Source organism: Schistocerca americana, chromosome 11 (assembly GCF_021461395.2).
Source record: "Schistocerca americana isolate TAMUIC-IGC-003095 chromosome 11, iqSchAmer2.1, whole genome shotgun sequence".
In the NCBI taxonomy this organism is placed as follows: Eukaryota; Metazoa; Arthropoda; class Insecta; order Orthoptera; family Acrididae; genus Schistocerca; species Schistocerca americana.
In genome coordinates, this window is record NC_060129.1 from 166,506,236 (window position 1) to 166,524,171 (window position 17,936).

Consider the following 17,936-nt stretch of genomic DNA (forward strand, 5'->3'; position numbering starts at 1 on the left):
TGAATTAGACATTCTTTAAATGTTTGTTTATATTTCATTCATTGTTGGACAGTGGCATTATGAGAAAAGTGTCTGCAATGCATTAATAATTTTTATTGTTTTTACTGCCTAATTGTGTTATGAGAGAGACCGTTTTGTCCTCCATGAAACTGTTTGTGAGGTAACAAACAGCTGATGGTTAGTTTTAAAGGTACACTTTGTGTTAACAAATAGCAAGTGTATTGCTGATTGTATTTCACTTCAACTTTGTTAGTTCTCAAAACAATAGACTGATAGCAATTTGTGGACCGACAGTGTGGTTCCCTTTTCATTCTACTAACATTACCTACATCACTAGTGGTTGTAAGACCCATTTGGGCAGTATCTGCTTTGTAATTAGCTTGTTTTTACACATTTATCCTATTCTAAATATTTTTCCTCATCTCCTATCATTGACTCGGAGTTCAGCCATCTTATTAAATTGTGGAATCATATCTGATCAATTCTATATATCAGTGTGTTGTTGATGTTTGGTCTGCTTATACTGCACCAGCTCTGTATTTACCCATGAGCAATGGGCATGCCGATTCTCATTACCATTGAAATGTAGTGACTAGAGAAATTGGGCTATAAAGGTATACCATTTCTGAAAACAGCAGTATTGGCTGGAAGATCAGTATATCATATGAAAACACAACTTGTCACTTTTTGCAGACGATTGCTGGGAGCAAAAGTCCTCTGTCTGAAATGTTACTACTATGAATTACAAATAAATATGACAAGGTTTACAATTTCAAGTGGACAGACTTACAGAATATGAGCTAAAGCACTTATTAATCAAACAATAATGAAATAAACTTTCACTAGACCACTCTGTTGCCACGGATAGATGTTACCCGCACAGTAATGACCCACTCGAAGCAATAAACAGTGCAGTTGCATCAGATCCCAGATGACTGCCTATTTGATTACTAATTATATCATAGACAATAGCTTGCTGTGTGTGTTGTGTTACGGCTGATCACTTGGACATACAAGAACACAGTCTATCATTGTTAGCTGAAGCAAAAATAAAGTAATAGCTATGGGCCCACAATTCCAAAACAACAATGGAATGGGGCAGAACAATTTTTTTTGTCACACCTTTCTATGTAGGTTGCATCTGCTCAAGGTTTAAATAATTTTTTTAAACTGTTATTGTGGCTGGTTACTGTTTTATAATTTAAAATCTTAAAATTGTGCTACATCCACAGTTCTCGCGTCAATTTCTACTAGATAGTGTACAAAGTTATTGTGAGTCACCAACCGAACGGTAGGTTAGCTGCAGTTCATTTAAGCTTAACTGCTGTATCTGACATTGAGAATGATCCATATTCATAATCATGTCTAAGCCATCCTTTGTGTCTTTTATTCCATCGTACCTTAAACTAAAATTTTTAGCAGTTACTCATGTTGCAGTACGTGTCGAACCATTTTATATTTTTGATTAATTATGTTATGGGTTGACAGAAGCGTCCGATCCCATGTGTCGGCTTTGACCCGTGACGTAAGGGTGTTGTCGTGTGTGACGTCATGACGGCGCGGAGTTTGGTTTGACGTGTGGCTGTCTCCAGTTCTGTTTCATCTTATTTTATTTACTTTTCTGATCTGTTCGTTCTATCTCGTGAGATTTTTTAAATTTAAAAAGACTTATTACTTATTTTAATTATCTGTTTCCTCGAATATCTGTTTTAGTTTATTATATTTATCTTTCTGATCTGTTCGTTCTAATCCCATGAGATTTTTTTTACAAAAAGACAAAAAACACTAATCAGCTACTGAAGCATCTTTATCTTCTATGGGTTGCAGGAGTTACGACCCCTGGGGAGGTGGGTGGGTATTCATGCATGGCTGTCTTCACTTACACGTTGTAGCTACGCTAGGCGTCTAAATTTGTTTATATTTAGTTTGCCCCCCCCCCCCCCACCCCCACCCAAAACACCCCATTTCCTGCGCGTGTCCCGTTAGTGTCATTAGGCTTCTTGTGGAAAGTGTGTGTGTGTGTGTGTGTGTGTGTGTGTGTTTTTGTTTCCGCCATATTTGTGACGTCATGGGTCAAAGCAGACAGGTGGGATCGGACGCTTCCGTATTTCCTATGTTGTTTATTTTACATTTTTTTCTGATTATGCAAAGGGCTGTCAGATGAGCTGCACTTGTTCAAAGATGAGGCAATGTTGACAAGAAGTTCCTATGTGGAGAAAGGTGGTAGCCAACGAAAGGAAAGTGTGTGTTACCCAGTCAGCAGCTGTTGACTAGATAAATCTTTATACGGCAAATATACTAATTAATCATATTTTGTGGATGGCCTTTCCTTCACATTCTGCTTTTGACACTGAAATGTTATTAATCATTTCATCTGGAATACGAATCTCGGTTGGAGTATTAATGACTTTATCTGCATAGTGGTGACACTAATTGGTAGTGTAGCCTGAGGTCTATGTTAGGTTAGCTTCATTTCACTTTTCATAATTTTTAGTTTAGTTGCGGTACGAGTCCTGCTGTATACACTCCAGTAACAGAAATAGTGACGGACTGTTAAATTATTACATGATGTGTGTGTGTGTGTGTGTGTGTGTGTGTGTGTGTGTGTGTTTTTCTCCAAAATTTGTTTGATAATACTCTAGCACCTAGTGTGTTAAGGTTGTTGGCACTTTAAATACTTAACATGTCTCGTGCAATCGAAACAAAAATGTATTCAAAAATGTGTGAGAATTTCTAAGGGACCAAACTGCTTAGGTCATCGGTCCCTAACGTATGGTTACGTCAATGGCTACCCAAATAGCTCTTCTGTCATCATAACTTTCCACTCCCGCTTGTGACCGGCATTACTGACACACAATTAGAGGTTGGAGCTTGGATAGTCCCTTGTAAAGTTTAATCTTTTATCTCTTATTGCTTGCTTGATCAGTCCTGTAGTTCTGCAGCAGTCACCTGTGACATCACATTCCAAAGGCTTGCAACTTACTCCATTTCTGTCTTCCCAGTTGTCTGTCTGCTTCTGTTGTCCTTCTCAAATGCTAGCACCATTGTGTTGCTTTGCAATAATTTTCCTACTATTTGTTTCTTAAAATCATTATTATTCTGTTGTGGTACACACAGCCCTACAGCATACACTCCCTGCCACCTGCCTATTACATGTGATACGATTGTTGCTCTTATTTTTGCCTCTTATGTTGTGGATTTAACAATAGTAATACCAATGCATTTTTCATAAAGCCTGTTACTAGGAGAGGCGGAGTACTTTATGCCACCCCTAAAAAACTTTTTAAAAAATCATTAATTATTGTTGAAGTATATGAAAACGTGCTTTTTGAAGAGGTACTCACATGTAAGTATGGTACAGAACCTGAAAATACCTTTTAGGGCACTTTTGGCAAAGCAGTCCAATGCCCCTTCAACAATGTGTGCTGGCAACATTTACAACCAGACATTACAAAAATACTGATTTTGTTCATTGTTGTTGACTTTTACTCTCAAAACAGTTTTTAGAGAGATTGTGTAACTAAAGCCTTCACCCTGGAAGTACTGAATGTGACATAATTGAGGAAGTGACATGGAGGGGAATAGGAATTGGATAACCTGGAACTTGGCAGTTTTTGTTTAGGATGTGTAGAATGGAGGAAAGTTGTTTGTCTTTGCTGAAATAAGATATGTGGCTTGTGATTATATTTGTCATGTTTGTTTTGGACGTGTGGTGATAGTTTTGTAGATTACAAAAGTTTGATCTGAGTAGAGTGAAGAGAGAAACCTCCCATCTCATCGTTACTTGGTATAATGGAATGTGTAACAGTGATAACACTTTTCTTGGAAATACTATGTCTGTCTTCTGTCATAAAATTCCTCTCTCTCTCTCTCTCTCTCTCTCTCTCTCTCTCTCTCTCTCTCTCTCTCCCCCCTCCCTCTCCCCCCCTCCCGGCCCCCCTCTCCATCCCGGTCCCCCTCTCCCTCCCTCACCCCACCCCCTTGTGACAACAACTTCAACTCAAAGCAGCACTTGCACCCTATGTCCTCAATTGCTTGATGGATTTATAAGGTGCGCCCACATGAAAAGCAGATTCAGTTATATGTAAGGAAATTTTAATAACAATATTGTGATTACAGTTGGTGTGGGGCTGTAAAACTACACATGGGAAGGGAGTGGATTGGTTCAGTGTAGAAAGTCATGGGATAGTAACAGATCCAGTTTTCCACAGTGCCGTGCACTTCCTTGTCACTGTTGAACCTGTTACCTTTTAAAGATTATTTTAAGGGGCAGAAGATATTAGTCATGTGGGGAGAGAGATCGGGGATGTAAGAACATCCCATTAAAATTTTTGAAGGTCTTCTTGGCTACATGTGGCTTTGTGCTGTTCTGGAGAAGTGCTGTCCCATTTAAGGCTTGTTCTTTATGACCTGTCCAATGTTAATTTTGGGGGGGGGGGGATGGTTGAGCTAAGGTTATTAGTCATGTGGGGAGAGATCATAAAGCGTTTACTGCATCGATAATTTCGGCCGTAAATAGAAATATTAAAAAAGGTAGGAAGATTTTTCTGTTTAGCAAAAGTGACAAAAAGCAGATTTCAGAGTACCTGACGGCTCAACCCAAAAGTTTTGTCTCAAGTACAGATAGTGTTGAGGATCAGTGGACAAAGTTCAAAACCATCGTACAATATGCGTTAGATGAGTATGTGCCAAGCAAGATCGTAAGAGATGGAAAAGAGCCACCGTGGTACAACAACAGAGTAAAAAACTGCTGCGGAAGCAAAGGGAACTTCACAGCAAACATAAACATAACCAAAGCCTTGCAGACAAACAAAAATTACGCTAAGCGAAATGTAGTGTGAGGAGGGCTATGCGAGAGGCGTTCAATGAATTCGAAAGTTAAATTCTGTGTACTGACTTTGCATAAAATCCTAAGAAATTTTGGTCTTGTGTCAAAGCCGTAGGTAGATCAAAACAAAATGTCCAGACACTCTGTGACCGAAATGGTACTGAAACAGAGGATGACAGACTAAAGGCCGAAATACTAAATGTCTTATTTTCCAAAGCTTTTTCAGAGAGGAAGACTGCACTGTAGTTCCTTCTCTAGATTGTCGCACAGATGACAAAATTGTAGATATCGAAATAGACGACAGAGGGATAGAGAAACAATTAAAATCGCTCAAAAGAGGAAAGGCCACTGGACCTGGTGGGATACCAGTTCGATTTTACACAGAGTATGTGAAGGAACTTGGTCCCCTTGTTGCAGCGGTGTACCGTAGGTCTCTAGAAGAGCGTAGCGTTCCAAAGGATTGGAAAAGGGCACAGGTCACCCCCGTTTTGAAGAAGGGACGTCGAACAGATGTGCAGAACTGTAGACCAATATCTGTATATCGATCAGTTGTAGAATTTTGGAACACATATTGTGTTACAGTATAATGACTTTTCTGGAGACTAAAAATCTACTGTGTAGGAATCAGCAGGGGTTTCGAAAAAGACGGTCGTGTGAAACCCAGCTCGCGCTATTCCTCCACGAGACTCAGAGGGCCATAGACACGGGTTCACAGGTAGATGCCGTGTTTCCTGACTTCTGCAAGGCATTTGATATAGTTCCCCACAGTCGTTTAATGAACAAAGTGAGAGCATATGGACTATCAGACCAATTGTGTGATTGGATTGAAGAGTTCCTAGATAACAGAACGCAGCATGTCATTCTCAGTGGAGAGAAGTCTTCCGAAGTAAGAGTGATTTCAGGTGTGCCGCAAGGGAGTGTCGTAGGACCGTTGCTATTCACAATATACATAAGTGACCTTGTGGATGACATTGGAAGTTCACTGAGGCTTTTTGCGGATGATGCTGTGGTATATCGAGAGGTTGTAACAATGGAACATTGTACTTAAATGCAGGAGGATCTGCAGCGAATTGACGCATGGTGCAGGAAATGGCAATTGAATCTCAATGTAGACAAGTGTAATGTGCTGTGAATTCATAGAAAGAAAGGTCCCTTATCATTTAGCTACAATATAGCAGGTCAGCAACTGGAAGCAGTTAATTCCATAAATTATCTGTGAGTAGGCATTAGGAGTGATTTAAAATGGAATGATCATATAAAGTTGATCATTGGTAAAGCAGATGCCAGACTGAGATTCATTGGAAGAATCCTAGGGAAATGCAATCCGAAAACAAAGTAAGTAGGATACAGTACGCTTGTTCGCCCACTGTTTGAATACTGCTCAGCAGTGTGGGATCCGTACCAGATAGGGTTGATAGAGGTAGAGAAGATCCAACGGAGAGCAGCACGCTTTGTTATAGGAAGTTGAAGTTTTGAGAACATACCTTCACCGAGGAGTCAAGCAGTATATTGCTCCCTCCTACGTATATCTCGCGAAGAGACCATAAGGATAAAATCGGAGAGATTAGAGCCCACACAGAGGCATACCGACAATCCTTCTTTCCACGAACAATACGAGACTGGATAGAATGGAGTGCTGATAGAGGCACTCAAGGTACCCTCCGCCACATACAGTCAGGTGGCTCGCGGAGTATGGATGTGGATGTAGATGTAGAAGGTGCTGCTGCTCCTCCTTGTTCATCCGTTTGTAGGCAATGTCAAAGTGGTGACAGCACATTTCATCTTGTGCCACAGTCTGAGTAATGAAATCTGTTCCTTGGTCTGCATATCTCAACAGATGGGTCAAGCAAACATCCATTCTTGCTGCCTTCTGATTCTGTGATATATGCTTGGGCACAAATGTGCACAAACTTTGCTACAACAAAGCTACTCATCGGTTACGTGATACACAACTCGGCGACATCAGGAAGTAATTTCACCTTGGTTTTGTCACATGTTGAAGACTCTCACCACAGCACTCCTCGAACATCTAACAAGTCGTGGAGTTTCGGAGATGCTTATGCTGAGCCTTTGGGGCATCACAGTCTGTCCTCGATCAAACTCGGATTGCGTGCCTTCCCCATTCTACACGCGGACAATCCGCCCGCTGATACTTCATGCACTGTGCAAGTGTCTGATTAACAGTTATTCCTTGCCAGGTGACACTGCTGTCACCTGGACAGATTTATATGGAAAGGTCAGTGGTGATAATGTTTTGGCTGATCGGTGTGCATCAGTTTGAAGAAAGGCTGAAAATGTAATTGATACTAGTGGCAAGTGTACACAGCATTATTTCTCATGGAATGTGAAAACTATATCACCTTCAACCGCAAAACTAGTGACTGCTGCCCATCTGTCTTTTCCTCTCCCTCAGTTTCATGTCCAGGTTGAGTGTTATTGATACATTTTATTCATTGTGGAAATGCAGGTTTGGCCAGCAGTTTTCAGCTCTTGCAATTCATTTTTGTTCCGTGTAAACACACTCCTACATTTGGGTCGCAGATGACTCCTCAGGTTGCTTCTTGCTTTTTTGCTTTTTTTAAGTGTTGGTTAATGTTGGAGAAAAGAGGTGTGTGTGTGTGTGTGTGTGTGTGTGTGTGTGTGTGTGTGTGTGTGTGTGTGTAAGGGGAGGGGCAGGAATTGTCAAGGAAGCTGTGCATTTCCATTTTGTAATTTCTTTCTTTCTTTTGTTCTTCTTCTTCTATTTTTTCTTTTAAATCTTCATTAGATGGAAACTGATACAAAACTGCTGACTTTTCTGAGTTAGTGAAATTAAACTGATTGCTAACAACCTTATTTCCTTTGCAGCTGGCTTGTAAATTGCTATACTCACTTGATCTTTTAGTGGCAAAGACTTTTGTACACAATCTTTGGAGTGTGGTGAAACATCCTCTAATTGGGCACAGAAAAAGTAATGTGTGTTTACTCATACTAGAGCTTTTGTAGTCAAACCTTTCACCGACAATCCCTTTGAAATTTTTTTTCCACAAGACATTCGATCTAAGTAGATTTAATAAAGAAGTTTGTTTGTGTTAATTTGCGTGGATCTTTTAAACATCTCTTCTTGACCAATCACTTGTTTCTTTTTAGTTCACTGACATCCAGAAGTAAATCACATTTTCTATGTACTAAGGATAATACCAATATACTTCAATTTAAATGCACCTTGGTGACTAAACTAGAACATTTGTGATTTGTAGACACAGTTTGTGTATATAACTGACACTCGAGGTAACTAATATTGGATCAGGGCAACAAAATCAGTTGGCCCTAATGTGTAATAAGACAGTGAAAAAAAGTTTTTGAAATGTTAGTTGGATTTCTTGGGAGTTGTCACAGGGTCTTTAAAGAAAGTGTCACATAATCCCACAGGGGGTAGTGTTGTTCCAAGTTCCTATGTCTGGAAGCAAATGCCTGTTCAGATATGGAGCCAACATGTCCTCTCATTCCGATCTGTCTTGTTACGCAGAAGGAGGCAGGCAGGCTGGTTTTCAAAGATCCTGACACATACACTAGACCTTTGCTACAAATTGCACTCTTTCAAATACTTCTGTCTGTATTCGAATAGTACCACACTCTTGTGTAACGTCTGAACATTGTTAGTGGGTTGGGCATCCATCATTGCCTTTAAATGTCTCTGTTACCAGAAATCCAATGGATTCAGGTTTTGTGAATGGGAGGACCTGGCTGCTGGACCTCTTCGACCAAAGTCTTGTCCCCGCAACATTGCGGTGAGGTACTGGTGCACCAACCACAGGAATGGGGTGGTGCTCTGTCACGGATAAAGCACAATAGTCTCCTTCCTGCAAGGTAATGTTCCTATGTAGCTCAGGCAATTCATCGCGCAGAAATCGGCGGCACTTAGCACCTCTTAACCTGTTTGGTAATGAGTTATTCGGTGCCAGATGGTCTAGACTCTAGAGGTTCCCGCACAACCGTAGCGGATTTTGATGAAATTTTGTATGAATGATTGCACGTGTTCCCAATGAACATCACAACTGTTAATTCAATACTTCCAGAGATATAGTCATTTGTTTGATCTTGTAGTGCAACTCTTGACAGTGCACCTGTGAGTTTTCAGCAGTTTTGAGACATCTCATCTCTGGCAGTATTTTCTTGAACGAAACAAAACTAGGCCATCTTATACAACTTTCTGCACTTTCTTTAGTGAAACAATAAAAAGTTTTCGATGGTTATTTGTGTAAGAATAAGTTAATCCAAAGTTGGCCAGAAGAATAGATACCCAAAAAAAGTGAAGTTTCACTTTTTATATCTCTGAAAGTAACACGAGACACCTTGCACCTAAAACTTTCATATGCAGGGTCTTGGAATGTAAAATTTCATTCTCCTATGGCGTTCTAATAGTTTGCAAATTCTGGGCAAAGTTGACGATTTTTCTCAAAATGTCAAAAATGGCTGTTTTTGGCACACTTTTACAAAAAGTGTTCTGCAAACTTATTTTCATTAGAAAGACCATATTCTAAACCATCTGAAATCCATATTTGGTTTTTTAATGCGAATGTGTAAGGCCCTAAAAAGTCAGTGTGGAGGTGCATTGAAAATAGGCCCATATTCTGCTGTCAGTCAAATTAAATCTCACATCTTTTATTATGTTCTACAATTGTTTAGCATTCTGTGGGAAAGGCAGTATCAAGTCTTGATGACTGGGAAGTGAGATAGTCTGAATAACTTGAAACACTTCAAAAAAAGTGTGTGTTTTGTCACGACTCGCCATTACATTTACCTGTTTCTCTGCTGTAAATGCAGAATAAAACTTGTTTTAAACTTCACAGTTTAACTGTGCATTAACAGGGCAGTAAAATTATTGCAAAACAACTGCAGCACTCATCGTATAAATAGGCTGTGGGTTTTACACCACTGTCAAATTGTATAAATTTATCACATTGTGTACATTTTGAAGAAGATCACAGCAGTCTTCCTGACATTTTTTGGAATTGATTAATGTTACAGAGAATTATTAGTATATGTTTTTAATGGATAATGCTATTGATCTGCTAGTTTAATCCTGGTTTAAGTATAGCATATTTTGTGCCAGCGTTATTTGCCATTAATGTGGAATGTCGGTGTACACACGAAAAATTGTATAAGTGTTTTGGTTTCATTTGTGGTGGCTTAACCACTGCTAGTTCCTTTTAAAGTGAGGAAAAGAGGTTCCCATCACGATAGGGGCCATGCCTGATATCTGTGCAGCAGCATCAGCATGGGTGAGTTTCTTATCACAGATTCTCAACCTGATAAGGGTTTCCTTACACAGGATCCCAAGCTGATGATCCATTTCTAGAAGTGTCAGAGGCCAAAGCTAGAAGAGATCTCTTTTAAGATCCTGAGCTTATATTTACTTCAAGCTAATTGAATTTTTAACAGGTTTCATTGATTTGCTGTAGTGTGTCACTAGGAAAACTACTGATGGCCAAGAGATATCACTGTTGGGATTGTTTAGGAAGAAATTTTGGCAAGACACAATCCAAAAAATACTTTTCAAATGTTTTTACATCAAATTACCAATTACCAGAGCTACAAGAAAGAGAACTATTCTTTTTATTGTGTTCCTTACTCCATTTCACTTTCTATAAAAAGAATGCTGCAGAGACATAAAAAAAGGGGGAGGGAGACAGTTTTTCTGAGTCAAGCTCATTTCCTAGTCATTGGGACTTCTTATATTATGTACCATAGAGAGCACTAAACAATTGTAGAACATAATAAAAAAGTCAGATTTAATTAGAGTATCAGTTGAATATGGTCCCATTTTCAGTGTGTCTCCACCTTCTCGTACTCTTTTAGTGCCATATATGCTCCATTGCAAAAATAAATATAGTTCCTTAGGTAGTGTAGAATATAGTATTTCTAATGAAAAAATGGTTCAGTAGAATGTGTAGAAGACACTTTTGCAAATGTGGGCCAAAAATAGCAATTTTTGGGGTTTTTAGAAAAATTGCCGACTTTGCCCTCAATTTGTAAACTACTGAAAATCAGTAGGAAAATGAAATTTTGTTTTGTAAGACTTTGTACTGGTAAGTTATTAGTGTAAAGCTTAATGTTCATCTTGCTGTTACTTTTGGAGATATAAATAGCTAAACTTTTTTTAGAGGTTTTTTTGTTTTTTTTTTTTTTTTTTTTTTTTTTTTTTTTGCCAACTTTGCTTCAAATTATCTGTATGCAGACCTCTCAGAAATCTTTTTTCTTTATTATTATTATTTCATGTAAGAGAGGGTTAAAAGGTGCAGAAGAGTGCCTAGTTTTGTTTCATTCGAAAAAATATTGCTGGAGGTGTTGCACGTCAGCTGCTGAAAACTTGCGGGTGCATAATTGGTAGCTGTTCTATGGGGTCACTTGATTATATCCTCACAAGCATTAGATTGCTGAAAATAAAACTTTACCAATGTTCATTAGGAATACGTGTGAATGTTCACGCAAATTTTCAGCAAAATCTATGACTGTCATCTGGAAACTATCTCTGAAATTGGACCACTTGGCACGGAATGGCCGTAAAGTGTAGGGCCCTACGAGTCGGTCAAGAGTTCCCGCACACACATTGATGCTGAAGTGATCCTGGTGCCCCACATCCACAATGACTTGAGAATTTACATCTGCCCACAGCAGCAGTCTTTCGATAATTTAGTAAACTGCCTCTTCTTGCGAACAGTAAGGTAGCCTGCTCACAGTCCGAACAGGCCTCGGAAGGTCCAACAGTACCAACTGGCCGCTGTGTCACCCTCTCAGCCCAGGGGCAGTATTAGATGCACGTGGTCAGTACACCACTTTCCTGACCGTTGTCAGTTTTTGTGGCCAGAGCCGCTACTTCTCACTCGAGTAGCTCCTCAGTTTGACTCGTAAGGGCAAAGTGCGCCCCGCTTGCAACAGTGCTCAGCAGTCCAGACTGTCTGGCCCGGTTACGAATTGGACACTGCCGGTTCAGCCATTGCCATCTGCTGACGGCTGCGCCGGCGCCGTTCTGCCCGTGTGGGCACTTGCTGACGGTCCGCCACATTTTAACGTCCTGTCCGGATTTTACTACACTGCGTCTTGATCTTGGCCTGCCGTGTACTCTCGATGCCATTTTAGCGGATGACCCAGGAGCAGCTGCTCGCGTTCTTCGTTTTATCAAATTGACCGACCTGTCTAAGGACATTTAATTATGCTGTTTTTTTAATCCTATGCCTGTCGATCTTTTATCGTGTTTTCCCTTTTAGTTGCTGTTTTAAACTTGTGCCTCGCGGTGCATTCCTAACGTAGTCCGGGCGCTAATGACCGTTGAAGTTGTGCGCCCTAAAACCACAAAAAAAAAGTCCAGACGGTCACTCGTCAGAGTGCTAGCCCAGCCCGACAGCGTTTAACTTCGGTGATTTGGCGGGAACCGGTGTCACCACTGCGGCAAGAGCGTTGGCTGCTCGGCTGACTGTTACGCTAATTATTTGTCACAAGTAAATGGCCTTTATCTGAGCAGATACTGATTTCTTGGCATGTAATTATAGGAACTTTTCTTCCAATTTTGTCCAATACTACGTCTTGTAGAAATATGTAACTCTTCCTTTTAAACATCCTGTACGGTGTACGTATCTCGTAATGCCACTGTCAATTTTAGTTTAGAGTGAAACTGCAGATTTTTTTGACATTAAGTGCTCGCATAACCTGTGGAGAGTGGTACTGAGGTGCGGTGGCGCGCGTGCCCTCAGAAGGAGATCCAGGCGATGTCGTCGTGCAACCACGAGAACGTGGTGACGTACTACACGTCGTTCGTGGTGCGCGAGGAGCTGTGGCTGGTGCTGCGTCTGCTGGAGGGAGGCTCGCTGCTCGACATCATCAAGCACAAGATGCGCGTCGCAGACTGCCGCCACGGCGTCTTCGACGAGGCCACCATCGCCACGGTGCTGCGCGAGGTGCTCAAGGGGCTCGAGTACTTCCACAGCAATGGCCAGATACACAGGTAGTGTAGTGTAATGTGGTTAGTGGCTAAAGTGCACTCAGTGTCTGTGGCTAGTGGGTTCGTTGGCGTCAGTCGTGGCAAATCGGGTGGTACAAAGTGTCCCACATAAAACCAGTATGTCTGTTGCTCAAGTTTCGAGTAACCGTGAACTAAGTAAAAAAAGAGTATATAATAGTAATGTTGAAAAACATGTAGGTACCTATTTATAAGAGATAGTGGAAGTGGTGGTGGTCACAGGCATCGCTGACTTTATGTAAAGACATTATCGGCATAACATTGTAATTCTGCAGGTGTGACGACAATAATTTCTCTAGTAATGTTCTGTTGTAAGGTCTTCTGTTGTGTGAGGATTGTCAGCACACATTAGTGTTCCCCATCAATAAAAATCAGTGCTAAGCCTGAGGACCTTGAGGGGTAAGAGGCCTGTGGCACTGTTGTTAGTTCGTGTGCCCAGATCAATCTGTGAACATGGTGTAGTCCTTGCTCCAGTGAGCAGTGACTTAACAGAGCTAGTAGAATGTCACGTCGCATGTTCTGGGCAGCAATTGTATAGAAGTTGTGAGGCTGTCATGAGGAACGGTGCTGAAACTGTCAAACTGACTGACGGTGCATTCTGAGTAGAGCCGTGCATCCACATATATTGGCGTTCGGCAGAGGATGTCCACTTGGCACTGCCTGTGTGTCATAAGGCTGGAGGAAAATACAGGGTGTCCCAGCTATCTTGTCCACCCAAAATATCTCTGGAACAATAACAGCTATTGGAAAAAGACTTTCACCGGTATCAATGTAGGTCTGGGGCCCATGAATGTACATATTTGGAAACATTATAAAACGAAAGCATATGTGTTTTTTAACGCAAACTTATGTTTTTTAAATGTACCTCCTATATTTTTTCTTCAGCAATCAATAGCATAACAAAGCACACACACAATGGCATTGATTGCATCGCAATATTCCCATTACATCCCGAGGTATTGAGACGCAAAGTTGACTCTTGAAACACCCGACATGCGCTGCTAGCGCACGTCCTGAGGCTCAGGCGTGAACCCCATGCTGCCCGTAATCGCAGCAGGATGACAGCAGACCGTATTATTCGTTTCGGACCTCTTGATAAGTATGGAAGTGTGATTACGCATGTCAATCACATCGCGATTACGGGCAGCATGGGGTTCACGCCTGAGCCTCAGGACGTGCGCTAGCAGCGCATGTCGGGTGTTTCAAGCGTCAACTTCGCGTCTTAATATCTCGGGATGTAATGGGAATATTGCGATGCAATCAATGCCATTGTGTATGTGCTTTGTCATGCTATGGATTGCTGAAGAAAAAATATAGGAGGTCCATTTAAAAAAACATAAGTTTGTGTTAAAAAACACATATGCTTTCATTTTAGAATGTTTACAAATATGTACATTCATGGGACCCAGCCCTACATTGATACTGGTGAAAGTCTTTTTCCGATAGCTGTTATTGTTCCAGAGATATTTTGGGTGGACAAGATAGCTGGGACACCCTGTATAGTCTGTGTTATGTGCGCCATCTACAGTGTGTGACCGTAACTGTATTTCACCTCTCAGGAGCATAGTGTTTTCGTGTCGTGCCCTCTCTGTGTGTGGCTGCATGTTGTATCTTCTGGCGGAAACAGCAGGTAAATTTGTTGTCGATATGGAGAGCGGGAAGAAAACGAGGTGTGCTGAAATTGGCCTGTCGTGTAGCTCGAGGCCTAGGTTGGTGTGGAATGCGACAGTTTGCTTGTAAGGTGGCAAAGCTGCCAAATCTTAACTCAAAAATACAATAACTGTAATATATTGATGATGTGTAGCGTAGACAGAGATCAGTTTTTCGTTGCAGTAACCTACTTGTGTGCAGTTTGAGTTCTTTGAAAATTCTGACTGGTCATCACACTCAAGTTATCGACAATGGCATACAATGCAATACCAGTGTATATTGTAAGTACATGTTTACTACGGGATGCTGCATATGTGTGATACGAGGGCATTTCGAAAAGTAAAGATACAATGGCTCGCAGTCCTTAAATAGAACATTTAGAAAACGTCAGTTACAACTTGTTAACTGGATTATTTGCTATTTTTCGACATAATCACCCCTGCTATCCAAACATTTAAGTCGGTGCACAAGCTTTTGTATCCCACAGACATAGAAGGTTGCCGCCTGTTGTCAGAACCACATTTGAACTTCATCTTTGATCTCTTAATCGTTGTGGAATGGTTTCCCACCAAAATGTGACTTCAGGTAACGGAAGACGTGGAAGTTGGCGGGCGCAAGGTCCGGGCTGTATGGCGTATGGTCCAATACGTCCCATTTGAATTGTTTGAGTAGTGCTTTGGTTACGAGCGCTGTGTTAGGCCGAACGTTGTTATGAAGCAAGCTGACTCCACTTGTCAGCATTCCCCTGCATTTGTTTCGAATTGCCCTTCAAAGACGTTTCAAAGTCTGGCAATATGCAGCAGCATTAATTGTCGTTCCAGGAGGCATAAATTCCATCAGAAGAATGCCTTGTCTGTCCCAAAAAACAGAAGCCATGATTTTCTTGGCTGAAATCGACGTTCTGCATTTTTTGGCTTTTGGTGAATTCGCAATTCTTTCAATGTGAGACATCTATTAGCACAAATTGCTTCCTCCGTTCTCCGAAGAAGGGCATCAGAGATCACAGATGGCCAACCTGTTCTTTGTTTGTCATGAACATCTGTCCTACCTTCAGAGAAATGACGACACCATTTCGTTACATTTTGTTGATTCGTAATGTTCCCATAAACAGAAACAATTTCTTTTGTGAATATCTGCTGGTCGTTGACCTTTTGCATGAAGAAAATGTATGATGGAGCGCACTTTGCGTTGGGCGGGATTCTGAATCGGCGCAGCCATTTTTACCACGACCTACTCCAGCCAAAAGCAACGTTCAACTGCCGAACGACCGTGAGGAGAAAGCTAACGGTTCAAGGTTAACACCAGTGTTTCCAACTTGCTCATCAAAATTCTTCTGTTCCTCTGGCGTACGGTGTATCTTTACTTTCTGAAATACCCTCGTAGATAAGTCAAGTCTAGAGCTGGGGCATAGTTAGACAGCCTATCCAGTTCACTAAACCAGTCGGGTCAAGGAGGGACAAAAAAAATAGGTTGTGATGTATTTTTGAGTGCTGAAATTTAAACTGTTAGATACAATTTACGGTTATGGATTGAGGAACACTGTAACAGTGTCATATATTACTGAGTAAGAAACTGCAGCGATCACCCACCATTGTGTGGTACACATCTGTTTGTTAGCTTGATATGTCAAGCTAATGTAAAAACTAGTGTTATTGCACATTTTACAGTATATTCAACAGTCATCTGTCAGTGCTACACACACAGACAAGGCCATGTGCATAAGATGCTTTTTGATTGTAAACTTTTTGTTCTGACAAAACTTTGCATGATGTGCTACATTTTATTTGCTAACATGACAACTTGGCATGAGGTTCCAAGTCACAGTGAAAACATACTGTAACATAATTTTTGATGACTAGATGATGACAGCAAAGCCTGTTGAAACCAGTTGTCAAAAATAAGTATGTGAGTATTTATGCAAATTTGGTTGTAGAAATGTTAGTAGATAAAATGTAACACATTTTGCAAAGTTTTGTCAGAAATAAAAAATGAAAGATCGCTCATTCTCGTTTTTGACAATGAGAAATTTCAACGAAATACGGTACATAAATAACCATGGAAAAAATTCTAATTTACATTTGAATTATTTAATTACCTAATTACTAATCTTGGACAGGTACTGAGAAAGTTGTTATAGACAGATATTTCATGAAGAAGGGGGGAAAAAAAATTTTAAGGTGATGTCACGTTCTAGACCATTCCAAACAGCACTTTTTTGTATAAAATAATGATGTCGTCCAACAGTATATGTTACATACAACAATAATGTTACCAATAACTATAATTGTGAACTAGTGAAACATCAAAACCTTGAATGTTGAAGTTAACAAGAACTACAAAAGGAAATGTATTCACGACCTGTGGATAGCGTTGTTGTGGCATGTCTAAGTTCAATTTAGTATTTCTTTTTCTGTCGCATTACAATGGCAGTGTTAATTTGTGGGTTTCCCCCTCAAATTTTTCATATTTTGGTACTGTACCAACCCTGATTGGAATGGTAGGCCATTAGATGTTTGATTGCGATGATAAATTTTGTCTCACTTTTACTGTCATTCATGTTTGTGGCATGCAACTAATGACGCTGCTGTATTCGTTCTTGTCGCCGATTTGATGCAGTCCGCCACGAATTCTTCTCGTGTGATAAACTCTTCATCTGGAATTAGTGCTTGCACCCTAAACCCTCAGTTGCTTGCTGAATGTTTTGCCATCTCTGTCTTTCCCTTTGGTTTTTACCGTCTACAGCTCCCTCAAGTTCCATTGAGTTATTCCTCAATATCTTCCCAACACATCCTGTCCCTTCAAGTTGCTGTTTCAACATGTTTCTTATATTGCCAGTTCTGCACAGAACTACCAAATTTCTTATTTGAGCTTACAAGAAAATAATCAATTTTGTGTGACTTTCATATCTGTGACGTGCGTGGGCTTAAATTCGTGGGAATAGGGAATGAGAGTAAGCCTTACCAAACTAAAATGGTAGCTTTACTTTAAATTAAAAACAAAGCAATAACTAAAATGAAGCCAATTGTTTCAGAGAGCATTTATTTGTACATTTGTGGAATCAAAATCTGCCAAGTAACATTCAGTATCCTGTTGGTTGCCTCACCTCGTGTGTTGCAGCCCTCTTGGTATGCTGTACACAAGATGATGGAGGAGAACGTCCCTGTAGCTCGTCCCACTCTTATATGTGATCTTAGGTTTTCCTGGTGTATTTCTAACTTTCAGAATTCTTGAGTGTCTGCCCCAGATCACATTGTAACTTCTCCACGATATTTCAGTTAACAGCCTTGTTACCACATTCAGGCAGTTCCCCATGACTGCTGCTCACCTCTGATGAGCTCATGGCCGATAGGTGTGATCAGAGGGTAAAGGGAATTATTGTTTTTCTTAAAGAACCATTATTTATTCATCATCATCATGAAGAACATAAACTTTGCCCCCCTTCAAAGTAATCCTCCTCAG

At 40.6% G+C, this 17,936-nt stretch overlaps 1 protein-coding gene across 5 annotated transcripts in view; it reads left to right on the plus strand.

Annotated features, from left to right (window-relative positions):
* The window catches only part of LOC124553653 (serine/threonine-protein kinase OSR1), a 549,990-nt gene that overhangs the window by 439,055 nt on the left and 92,999 nt on the right, over positions 1-17,936 (plus strand). For 4 of the 5 annotated variants that reach the window (XM_047127532.1, XM_047127536.1, XM_047127533.1 and 1 more), the window contains one exon: positions 12,562-12,812. In XM_047127532.1, coding sequence (XP_046983488.1) covers positions 12,562-12,812 — 251 coding nt within the window. The remainder of the gene's footprint in view (positions 1-12,561; positions 12,813-17,936) is intronic. The other variant, XM_047127534.1, reaches the window with a different exon arrangement.